Source organism: Lepidochelys olivacea (genome assembly GCF_965140295.1).
Source record: "Lepidochelys olivacea isolate rLepOli2 genome assembly, chromosome: 28".
Taxonomy (NCBI): domain Eukaryota; kingdom Metazoa; phylum Chordata; order Testudines; family Cheloniidae; genus Lepidochelys; species Lepidochelys olivacea.
Window position 1 is genome coordinate 7,424,475 of NC_140438.1, and position 12,553 is coordinate 7,437,027.

General features: G+C 47.1%; 1 protein-coding gene across 3 annotated transcripts in view; it reads right to left on the reverse strand.

Moving 5' to 3' along the window:
* The window catches only part of LOC311514133 (uncharacterized protein), a 34,881-nt gene that overhangs the window by 13,876 nt on the left and 8,452 nt on the right, over positions 1–12,553 (reverse strand). Inside the window, exon 2 of one of the 3 annotated variants that reach the window (XM_084616546.1) lies at positions 6,136–7,995. The exons of 1 other annotated variant lie outside the window; for it this stretch is intronic. In XM_084616546.1, the coding sequence (XP_084472672.1) occupies positions 7,047–7,838 (792 nt within the window). In that variant the 5' untranslated portion in view covers positions 7,839–7,995 and the 3' untranslated portion in view covers positions 6,136–7,046. Of the gene's footprint in view, positions 1–6,135; positions 8,236–12,553 lie in introns of those variants that run through there. One more of the 3 variants, XM_084616545.1, reaches the window with a different exon arrangement.

Here is a 12,553-nt window from a genome sequence, read left to right on the forward strand (position 1 = left end):
ACAATGTGCATGATAATAAAGTTGGGCCATTTCCTGCACAAATCCAGGTTCTCTCACCCCCTCACCCCCCTCCCAAAAACCACACACACAAACTCACTATCCTGCTGGTAATAGCTCATCCAAAGTGACCATTCTTCCTACAATGTGCATAATTAAGGTGGGCCATTTCCAGCACAAATCCAGGTTTTCTCACATCCCCCCACCCCCATACACACACAAACTCACTCTCCTGCTGGTAATAGCTCATCCAAACTGACCACTCTCCAAGTTTAAATCCAAGTTAAACCAGAACATCTGGGGGGGGGGGGTAGGAAAAAACAAGAGGAAATAGGCTACCTTGCATAATGACTTAGCCACTCCCAGTCTCTATTTAAGCCTAAATTAATAGTATCCAATTTGCAAATTGGATGTGTTCCATTGCTTTATATTTAATGGCTCCCCATCTGATGAGCAAAGGTTATTCATTTCCCCTTCAACCTAGCTCAGATACCAAAGAGAGAGCTGTCCAGAACAGGGGCCCTTCCCATGAGTCTGTCCATCCGTATCTATCTGTCTTTCCGCAGCTGATCTCCTCAGATTCCTTCACAGTGGGGAATGGCTAGTACCAAGATCTATGGAGAATCCATTTTTAAAGAACCAGTTTGAAGAACCCAGGAAGACCCAGACAGTGCCCAGCTCCTCTTCTTCCCTCTTCTTCTGCAGCTCAGATGGGCTCAGAACCCTCCCCAACCTGACATCACAAAAGGACTGTGGGTTCTCCAGGCAACCAGGTAAATAGATAATGAAACCCTGTCCCTAGGGGACTAGCTTCAGGGGGGCCTGGCTTGAGTCTGCCAGGCCCTTTGAGAGAGGAGTCACCTCCCCAAGTCCTATCATAGAATCATAGAATATCAGGGTTGGAAGGGACCCCAGAAGGTCATCTAGTCCAACCCCCTGCTCAAAGCAGGACCAATTCCCAGTTAAATAATCCCAGCCAGGGCTTTGTCAAGCCTGACCTTAAAAACCTCTAAGGAAGGAGATTCTACCACCTCCCTAGGTAACGCATTCCAGTGTTTCACTACCCTCTTAGTGAAAAAGTTTTTCCTAATATCCAATCTAAACCTCCCCCACTGCAACTTGAGACCATTACTCCTCGTTCTGTCATCTGCTACCATTGAGAACAGTCTAGAGCCAACCTCTTTGGAACCCCCTTTCAGGTAGTTGAAAGCAGCTATCAAATCCCCCCTCATTCTTCTCTTCTGCAGGCTAAACAATCCCAGCTCCCTCAGCCTCTCCTCATAACTCATGTGTTCCAGTCCCCTAATCATTTTTGTTGCCCTTCGCTGGACTCTCTCCAATTTATCCACATCCTTCTTGAAGTGTGGGGCCCAAAACTGGACACAGTACTCCAGATGAGGCCTCACCAATGTCGAATAGAGGGGAACGATCACGTCCCTCGATCTGCTCGCTATGCCCCTACTTATACATCCCAAAATGCCATTGGCCTTCTTGGCAACAAGGGCACACTGCTGACTCAGATCCAGCTTCTCGTCCACTGTCACCCCTAGGTCCTTTTCCGCAGAACTGCTGCCTAGCCATTCGGTCCCTAGTCTGTAGCTGTGCATTGGGTTCTTCCGTCCTAAGTGCAGGACCCTGCACTTATCCTTATTGAACCTCATCAGATTCCTTTTGGCCCAATCTTCCAATTGGTCTAGGTCCTTCTGTATCCTATCCCTCCCCTCCAGCGTATCTACCACTCCTCCCAGTTTAGTATCATCCGCAAATTTGCTGAGAGTGCAATCCACACCATCCTCCAGATCATTTATGAAGATATTGAATAAAACCGGCCCCAGGACCGACCCTTGGGGCACTCCACTTGATACCGGCTGCCAACTAGACATGGAGCCATTGATCACTACCCGTTGAGCCCGACAATCTAGCCAGCTTTCTACCCACCTTATAGTGCATTCATCCAGCCCATACTTCCTTAACTTGCTGACAAGAATACTATGGGAGACCGTGTCAAAAGCTTTGCTAAAGTCAAGAAACAATACATCCACTGCTTTCCCTTCATCCACAGAACCAGTAATCTCATCATAAAAGGCGATTAGATTAGTCAGGCATGACCTTCCCTTGGTGAATCCATGCTGGCTGTTCCTGATCACTTTCCTCTCATGCAAGTGCTTCAGGATTGATTCTTTGAGGACCTGCTCCATGATTTTTCCAGGGACTGAGGTGAGGCTGACTGGCCTGTAGTTCCCAGGATCTTCCTTCTTCCCTTTTTTAAAGATTGGCACTACATTAGCCTTTTTCCAGTCATCCGGGACTTCCCCGGTTCGCCACGAGTTTTCAAAGATAATGGCCAGTGGCTCTGCAATCACAGCCGCCAATTCCTTCAGCACTCTCGGATGCAACTCGTCCGGCCCCATGGACTTGTGCACGTCCAGCTTTTCTAAATAGTCCCTAACCGCCTCTATCTGCACAGAGGGCTGGCCATCTCTTCCGCATTTTGTGATGCCCAGCGCAGCAGTCTGAGAGCTGACCTTGTTAGTGAAAACAGAGGCAAAAAAAGCATTGAGTACATTAGCTTTTTCCACCTCCTCTGTCACTAGGTTGCCTCCCTCATTCAGTAAGGGGCCCACACATTCCTTGGCTTTCTTCTTGTTGCCAACATACCTGAAGAAACCCTTCTTGTTACTCTTGACATCTCTGGCTAGCTGCAGCTCCAGGTGCGATTTGGCCCTCCTGATAACATTCCTACATGCCCGAGCAATATTTTTATACTCTTCCCTGGTCATATGTCCAACCTTCCACTTCTTGTAAGCTTCTTTTTTATGTTTAAGATCCGCTAGGATTTCACCATTAAGCCAAGCTGGTCGCCTGCCATATTTACTATTCTTTCGACTCATCGGGATGGTTTGTCCCTGTAACCTCAACAGGGATTCCTTGAAATACAGCCAGCTCTCCTGGACTCCTTTCCCCTTCAAGTTAGTCCCCCAGGGGATCCTGGCCATCTGTTCCCTGAGGGAGTCGAAGTCTGCTTTCCTGAAGTCCAGGGTCCTTATCCTGCTGCTTACCTTTCTTCCCTGCGTCAGGATCCTGAACTCAACCAACTCATGGTCACTGCCTCCCAGATTCCCATCCACTTTTGCTTCCCCCACTAATTCTACCTGGTTTGTGAGCAGCAGGTCAAGAAAAGCGCCCCCCCTAGTTGGCTCCCCTAGCACTTGCGCCAGGAAATTGTCCCCTACGCTTTCCAAAAACTTCCTGCTGATTTTTCTCTTCTTTTGGGGTTTCCTGACCTTAGGGGCCACTCCATGCTGGGGGTTTGTCAGGTACCAAACAGTCTGTGTCTGAGACAACCTAATCTGGGGCTAGCAGGATGTGGCAAGAGAAAGGCAGAGAGATTATTGCAGAGGAGAAGCTGTGCCAGCGCGGTCATCCTCATTGCATGCGCAGCACCAACCCACAGCGCTGCTGGATCTTCTTAGGAGATAAAGCCCCTCTTCTCATAACCCGACACGCCCACAGAAAAGGGAACTGACATTTTTGTGTGTCATTTCCTACATTTTTTTTTAAGAAGACGAATTGAACAAAGAGAAATTCCAGCCTGGCGAGCTGTATGAACCCCCCTTGTGTTGTCAGGAAGCCTGGACCTCTATGCCCACCCTGCAGACCTCTGCCACTTGAGTTCTCCAAGGGGCTGGTAGTAGTAGGCTGTTAACCTGTAGGCGGCCCAGCCACTAGTCAGAGATGTGACCCACATTTGGCCAGGGAGCTGCACAGCTATTTGCTGAGGAATGTAGAGACTGCACGAGCCATCTCCCACTTTGCCCCATCACATCTCAGAGTTCCCTTCCTTGCACCCCCCCCCCCAACTCCCTGCCCCCCTCAGCAGATCATGTCTCTTGGGCCTCTCTGTTCCTCATCCCTTTGCATTGGGATCAGGCTGCTTCCTCCTCTGTGTCCACCTTGCCTGGCACCAGCAGTAGGACCAAGGAGAGTATCAGTGACAGAGACCCCCTGCTCTTAGTGCTGATGGGTTGATGCCATAGCTAACGCCAGCTGCCAGGAGGAGGGACTGGCGGGAAAGTCCTGCTCAGCCCCTGCAGCCCTGAGATTGAAGCATGCTCCATCACTCTCCCGCACCAAGAGCCCTGCTCTGGGGCTGCCCCTCCACACTCCACTTGAAATGATCCGATTAGCGCTAAACAGAAATGAAGGGAAAGCCCTCAATAAACCAGCCTGCCCCCAAACAGCCCTTGTCTCTGAGCCAGCATGGCCTAGTGCTTGCTGGAAGAACTCTCCTCCCGCTCTTTGAGCCACAAGCCCCCCAGCAGAGATAGATGGGCTCCCAGGGAGGGGGAGGGAATCTGCTTTCCATGTGGCTCTGAGGCCAGAGGATGCTCAGGGAAAAGCAGGGCTCTGGGAGCCACTGTCACATACCCAGAACACTGTGGAGCAACTGGTACTTCTGGGGATGGCGGGATCCCTTCCCCGCCATCATGACCTCACACATGGTGTGTATGATGTCACACTGCTGCAGCCATTTTTAAGAGCACGCAGCACAGGGGCATCATTTTGGAGAGTGCCCCTGCCGGCATGACCTTGTGTGTGAGGGTGCTCTTCAAATGTTGTCCAGTGACGTCCACCAGCCAAGTAGTGGATGAGGGACAAACTCTAGAAATGCGGGACTGTCGGGCTTAACACCAGCTGAGTGGCCTGCCTCTATGTAACAGGTCTGTGGCTATAGCCCAGTGGTTCCGTGTGAGCTTTGCACATAGGGGATCCTGCGTTCAGTCCTTGGTGTCCCCAAATTCTCTGTCTGAATGGAGACTTTGGTTAGGCCTGGCTGAGTGGTGGAGGAGGTGGCTGTGAAGTGCAGTAGGGTTCTCCTGGGTAGATTTGAATCCTGCTCATTGCCCTGGATAAGTTCCACTCCCCTGAAAGGCATGTGGGCTTTGTGCTCCTAAATGAGCTTGGTGCTTTTGAAAATCCCACCCTGTGCTCCTCACCAGGGGGGCGCGGGGAATCCTGGAGAGAGAGTGGCACATCGGCACATCCTCAACAGCAAAGAAAACTGGTGCTGAAAGAGCTGAGATCATAGAATATCAGGGTTGGAAGGGACCTCAGGAGGTCATCTAGTCCAACCCCCTGCTCAAAGCAGGACCAATCCCCAATTAAATCATCCCAGCCAGGGCTTTGTCAAGCCTGACCTTAAAAACTTCTAAGAAAGGAGATTCTACCACCTCCCTAGGTAACGCATTCCAGTGTTTCACCACCCTCCTAGTGAAAAGTTTTTCCTAATATCCAACCTAAACCTCCCCCACTGCAACTTGAGACCATTACTCCTTGTCCTGTCCTCTTCTACCACTGAGAAAAGTCTAGAACCATCCTCTCTGGAACCACCTCTCAGGTAGTTGAAAGCAGCTATCAAATCCCCCCTCATTCTTCTCTTCTGCAGACTAAACAATCCCAGTTCCCTCAGCCTCTCCTCATAACTCATGTGTTCCAGACCCCTAATCATTTTTGTTGCCCTTCGCTGGACTCTCTCCAATTTATCCACATCCTTCTTGTAGTGTGGGGCCCAAAACTGGACACAGTACTCCAGATGAGGCCTCACCAATGTCAAATAGAGGGGGACAATCACGTCCCTCGATCTGCTCGCTATGCCCCTACTTATACATCCCAAAATGCCATTGGCCTTCTTGGCAACAAGGGCACACTGCTGACTCAGACCCAGCTTCTCGTCCACTGTCACCCCTAGGTCCTTTTCCGCAGAACTGCTGCCTAGCTATTTGGTTCCTAGTCTGTAGCGCTGCATTGGGTTCTTCCGTCCTAAGTGCAGGACCCTGCACTTATCCTTATTGAACCTCATCAGATTTCTTTTGGCCCAATCCTCCAATTTGTCTAGGTCCCTCTGTATCCTATCCCTGCCCTCCAGCGTATCTACCACTCCTCCTAGTTTAGTATCATCCGCAAATTTGCTGAGAGTGCAATCCACACCATCCTCCAGATCATTTATGAAGATATTGAACAAAACCGGCCCCAGGACCAACCCCTGGGGCACTCCACTTGACACCGGCTGCCAACTAGACATGGAGCCATTGATCACTACCCGTTGAGCCCGACAATCTAGCCAGCTTTCTACCCACCTTATAGTGCATTCATCCAGCCCATACTTCCTTAACTTGCTGACAAGAATACTGTGGGAGACAGTGTCAAAAGCTTTGCTAAAGTAAAGAAACAATACATCCACTGCTTTCCCTTCATCCACAGAACCAGTAATCTCATCATAGAAGGCGATTAGATTAGTCAGGCATGACCTTCCCTTGGTGAATCCATGCTGACTGTTCCTGATCACTTTCCTTTCATGTAAGTGCTTCAGGATTGATTCTTTGAGGACCTGCTCAGACAGAAGGTAACACTGTTGGGGTGATGGGGAAGGAGGGAAATGGTACTAAAAATGACAGCTGTTCAGCAGCCAACAGGGCAACATGAGGACAACTGAGAATGAGACAATTTTTGCCCAAAAGGGGAACCTGGGAACTTTAATAGACTGCTTTGCAGTGGGAAGAAGAGTAGAAATATGTGCTCCAGGTCTGTTTAGACTAGGAAAAATGATGGAAGTTAGGTCAGGTCATGAGGAAATATGCTACATACTCCTGGGCACTATATATGGGGCTATATCTTTACTGCAAGACTAGTTGTGGTTTTACATCAGGACAGCTAACCCAACTGAGCTAACGCCATGGAAAATCCTAGTAGAGATGAGGCCCAGATACATTTTAACTTGATGTGGCTAGTCAAGGTCACCCGTCTCTCTCCCAGCTGGGGTTGGTGGGGATTCCTGATACTAGGCACACAACTCACTGAGGGACTACAGTGAATCAAACGGTGCCAACAGCCTTAAAATTCACTATGTGGGAATTAGGAAAATGATTAAAGAAAACATTTTTTTTTAAGCCCTAGACAAGGTTTAGATGGTGTTTATCCCCCTTGCAGATTCTCTGATGATAAATAAGGGCTGAGCGCTGATGGAAGCCTTTCCCACATTCAGAACATCTCTACGGTCTCTCTTCTGTGTGGATCCTTTGACGTCTAATAAGGGCCGAGCTCACACTGAAGTTTTTCCCACACTCGCAGCATTCATAGGGTCTCTCGTTAGTGTGCATTCTCTGATGTTTCGTAAAGGCTGAGCCATCAATGAAGTTTTTCCCACACTCAAAGCATTCATAGGGTCTCTCTCCTGTGTGAATTCTCTGATGATTAGTAAGGGCTGAACTGTCAGCAAACCTTTTGCCGCACTCACAGCATTTATAGGGTTTCTCTCCTGTGTGGATTCTCTGATGTCGAATGCGGTGTGAACTCTGTGTGAAGGTTTTCCCGCACTCACAGCATTCATAGGGTCTCTCTCCCGTGTGCATTCTCTGATGTGTAATAAGATCTGAGCGATTACTGAAGGTTTTCCCACACTCACAGCATTCATACGGTCGCTCTCCTGTGTGGATTCTCTGATGTCTAATAAGATCTGAGTGGTTACTGAAGGTTTTCCCGCACTCACTGCATTCATGCGGTCGCTCTCCCGTATGCATTCTCTGATGTCTTATAAGGTGTGAGCTCTGACTGAAGCTTTTCCCGCACTCATCACATTCATAAAGTCTCTCCCCTGTGTGGATTCTCTCATGATTAATAAGGTCTGAACGGTCACTGAAGTTTTTTCCACACTCAATACATGAATTTTTTCTCTCTTCCATGAGGTTTCTCTGCTGGGCTGGGGTTTCATGGATGTCTTTTTGAGCTTCCCAGCGACTGATGGATTTACCCACTCTCTCACCTGGTTGGTTTTCCTGCTGCATCTCTGGCTTGTGCTGACGCTCACTGGCGTTTTCCTACTCATGACTCATGAACACATTCCCTTTGGATCCTTGCAATAATGTTACATGTGTTTCCACTTGCTTCCTTCATCCTTCTGCTGAGGATTCCGGTTCTCATTCTGAATCACCATCCCAACATCTGCTGGGATAGAAAGGGAAACCTCAGAAACAGGAATGGAAAAGAGAGCTCTCAAGATCTTTGTAGGGAATCCCAGCTGTTCCTTCAGGCACTGACAGTTTTTAACTTGGATTAATGATTCCTCACGTATGCAGGCAAATTTCATGAACTGTCTTTCTTCTGGGTCCTGAGATCTCTGACCCACAGCTCCTCCCCTCATTGTAGCTTTGTAGCTGGAAGATCACATCAGATTTGGAAACCCTGCTCAGGGGAAAGAAAACATGGGATATTGGGTGAATTCATGAGATATCTGTCACACAGAATGTTCCATTATTTTAACCCCAGCCCATTTTAAAGCAATAAAGTCCTGGGGCCAGCTCCCAGGATGCTCAAATATGCCACACACACTGTGCTTATGAGGGATGTAACTATCCACATTTCTGCTGAAAATGCACAAAGCTAGGCATTCTTCATCAAAAGGGCTCCAAAAAATAGAGTAGGTAACTGACAGAATATACAACTGTATTCATACCTTACACCCTAATAACCTTTGTAAAAAGTGTGCCTTGTAAGGTATCATTTAAAAACTCAGTTAATATCCTGGCAAAATGCACATAGCAGCATTGTATATGAAGTTATAAACACAAGCTGAGAACACGACTAAAAGTCTGTTTTCCAGACAACTCTGGGGAGTGGCCAAACCAATTCCTCAGAGACAAAGGGTAAGAGGCTGTCTCAGCCAGGTGAAAGCAGAGCTGATAGACCATTACCTGCTAAGCAGCCATTCTTTGGCAGAAAAGGGAACAGGGGGAAAAAATTTACATCTTAGCAAAGAAGCAACATGGAGTTCCCTTCCACACAGACTGCCTGTCGCCTTGCTCCCTGCTGGAAAGACTTCTCAAAGGGGGAATGGGACTATAAAAAGAAGGGAAAGACACCCCTGAAACACCCCTCTTTCTCTCACTTCCCATCGCATTCACTGCACGTGAAGAGACAAAGGAAGCCTTCGTTGGCCTCTGGGAGAAGAGACCTAAGAAGTTTGGTCAGGCAGACTGTTGAAAGCATATAGTGAGAAAACTTTGCTTTGAATTTAACATAGTTTGTTAGGTAATTCACCACTGGTGTATCTTTATATGTCTTATAACCATTTCTGGCTTTTATACCTCATGACTTGTACTCACTTAAAATCTAGCTCTTTGTAATTAATAAACTTCTTTATTGTTTTACCTAATCCAGTGTGTTTAAACTGAAGTGTCTGGGAAACTCCATTTAGGGTGACAAGTTGTGTGCACATTATTCTTTTAAAGAAATAATGGACCTAATATAACTTGTATTGTCCAGGAGAGGGCGTATATTTCTGGAGGGAAATCTGAGACTGGGGGTGTGTTGGAGTCACCCGGCAGTATAACCAAGACTGGTGAGAGCCAGACTGTAACCCAAAGGTGGCTGGCTGGTTGCAATTACACACACTCAGGATGTGGTTTGCATGCTGGCAGGCTGTTTGTGAGCAGCCCAGAGGGAGCTACTTCTGCAGGACATTGTAAGGCACCCACAGATACAGCGCAGGGGTGACAGCTGCTCATTAGCCTAGATTGTACCCTGGTAGGCCACAGTAACTCCACCTCCCAGAAAATGAAGTCTCCAGCCCTAACAAAAATCCCTCTGGAATTGCTTCTTACAGACAGAGAGAGACCCAAAGACAATGAGAGAGTCCTAGGGAAGGTGGGACAGGTAAGCATGAACTCAGCATTGCAAGGAATAAGAAGGGGCAGGAATATCACTGAATGCAGTACGCCAGAGTTATTAGATATCAGGAAAGCACATTTTGAGGAATTAGGTTATCTAGCAAGTCTGATGTAGGTGGAGGGAGTATGAAAATCCCCCGGTATGTGGAGACTGATGGGGAATTAGATGCTATAATTCAAGATCAAAAGACTAATTCCTCTGCAAAAGGCAAATGTGAAAAATATTACTTGTACCATGTGATCTTGGTAGGGGCTGACTCAAAAAATCAAAGGAGCCTTCAGTATAGGCTTGAGATTTAATACAATGTAAAAAACTTAAACAAACAAAACAAAAAAAAACCCCCACACAAAAACCAGCGCGTAATTAAAATTTTTGTTATTTAAAAGTATAAAATATAATTTAATAATTTTTAAAAAAAGCTAGTTTCACCTATATAATATAAATAAAAAACAATGCTCTTTAAAAACCATTTCTGAACTGCAGTTCAACATCCCGCTGCTGAAACTTTAACCCCTCTGCCCGACCATGATGTGCAAAGGCATCGCCAAAAAAACCCTAAATAAATAAATCCTAACTAGCCACCAAGCAAAATGTGTGTGTATAATAAAAACGGTAAGCATAAAAAATTTGCTTCATATATATTCTGTATATATTACTAATAAATAAATATTTAAAACAGCTGTGTAAAGCTCTTTCACTAAAAAAAGGTTTTGCAAACCCGTAAAGCCCCCCCCCCAGCAAATACTTAAATTAACCAAGTTTCTTCCTAAGCCCCAGGGGTAAAAATAGGTGCCTAAGCCTTCAAAAAAGATGCCGAAATGAATTGGGTCACGCCTTAAGCCGTCAATAGCATATAAGCAGGGGTGTCCTAAATTAACCAGGTCACGCCTTCAGCCCTCGGTAAAATATAGGCGGGGTGCCCTAAATTAAGCGGGTAACAGCAGGAAAGAGAGATTGTGGCTGCTGCATAAGGGGAAGGGAAAGCAAGACCCTATGAACCTGCAGAAATTTTACTACTGACCTATGACATCTCTCAGATAGTACACATTTGTCCCAAGAAAGGGGTTGTCTTGTGACTAGAAAGAATGTAAGGACTCAGGAACAGTGGCTGGGGTCCACATGGATACGGAACAGGGGCGTGTATGGTGGGCGGTGAGGTAAGCATTGTGCAGTGGCAAGAAGGGAAGAGTACAAATATTTGAGAAAAGTAAGGAAAATAGAGTGAAACTGGGCTAGAGGAAGAATGGAATGCAGGTGCTTACTCAGCGGGGTCTGGGCAGGAATTGTGTGTGAATGGGCTGGGATCCTCCACAGTTCAACATCCCTCAAAGCTCCCACAGCCCCTTCCTCCCACCCTCTCCACTTCCCAGGTATCCTGTAGTCATATTTCTCCAAACCCCTGTGACGGAGACGGAGCTGCTCCGTAATACTGATGAATGCTGTATGTTGCCCTGGTTCTTGCAATATTTACTGTCTGAATCATTTGGATTCGTTTCATAGGAGATCTGTGAGGAAAACAAGCAGGATAAGAAGAAGAATGTCTCAAGACGAGCCACCCTTGGCAAAAATAATGAATGGTTCTTAAGAGATAATGCCTGAACTTTGGATATTCTACTGGCTGGCAGTAGCCAGCTTGCAGAACTGGGTTAGATGAGCAGGACTGCAGCAGTTTACAAAGGGACTCCCTACTCCAGAAGGGATAGTTGTTCACACAGGGTATTGTCGCCCAGGGTCTAGGAATGGGAGAATTTCAGAATTTCATTCCAGGAGAGGCAAAAGCACAAGGTCTGGCTGCTGGGGCGGGGAGGGGAGGGGGCACTCAGACATAAAGGAAAGGGAAGGAGTTGCAGTGAGCCCCGTCTTTCATTATGACACATGCGCCTCTCCCTCACCACCTCCTGGGACCTGATGAGCACCTGCTGGAACTCACTGCAGGGGCTACCCAGAGCTCTGAGCCACTGTTACCTCCCTACCTCAGCAAGAGTGACTCGACCAGGGGTTCTCAAACTGGGGGTCGCGAGGTTATTACATGGGGGGGTCGCGAGCTGTCAGCCTCCACCCCAAACCCCACTTTGCCTCCAGCATTTATAATGGTGTTAAATATAGAAAAAAGTGGTTTTACTTTATAAGGGGGGGTCGCATTCAGAGGCTTGCTGTGTGAAAGGGGTCACCAGTACAAAAGTTTGAGAACCACTGGACTAGAGTGTGCCAGCTTCCTGCTACACCAGCCTGTCTTCCTCACTAGCAAACTAGCAAGTAACAACCAGTGAACTCTGAGAGATGTTTCTCTGCAGCGCACAGCTCCTACCATGGCTCATCCTCAGACTACTCTGTGAAAGAGTCAGTGTAACTGGGATAAATACACCCATCCCTTCAAGCACAGCACTGAATTGGTTTATGATCAACAGAAGTTGGTCCAATAAAAGACATTACCTCACCCATCTAGTCTCTCTAAAAACAAATTTATTAACAGAAGAGCATTAATTAAGTGATCCCATGTAAAAGAGAGAGGTAGACCCATACAAAATGGGCAATGACTACCTAGGAAGGAGTACCACAGAAAGGGATCTGGGGGTCAGAGTGGACCACAAGCTAAATATGAGTCAACAGTGTAACACTGTTGCAAAAAAAGCAAACATCATTTGGGATGTATTAGCAGTTCTGTAAGCAAGACACGAGAAGTAATTCTTCCACTCTACTCCACACTGATAAGGCCTCATCTGGAGTATTCTGTCCAGTTCTGGGCACCACATTTCAGGAAAGATGTGGACAAATTGGAGAAAGTCCAGAGAAGAGCAACAAAAATGATTAAAGGTCTAGAAAACATGACCTC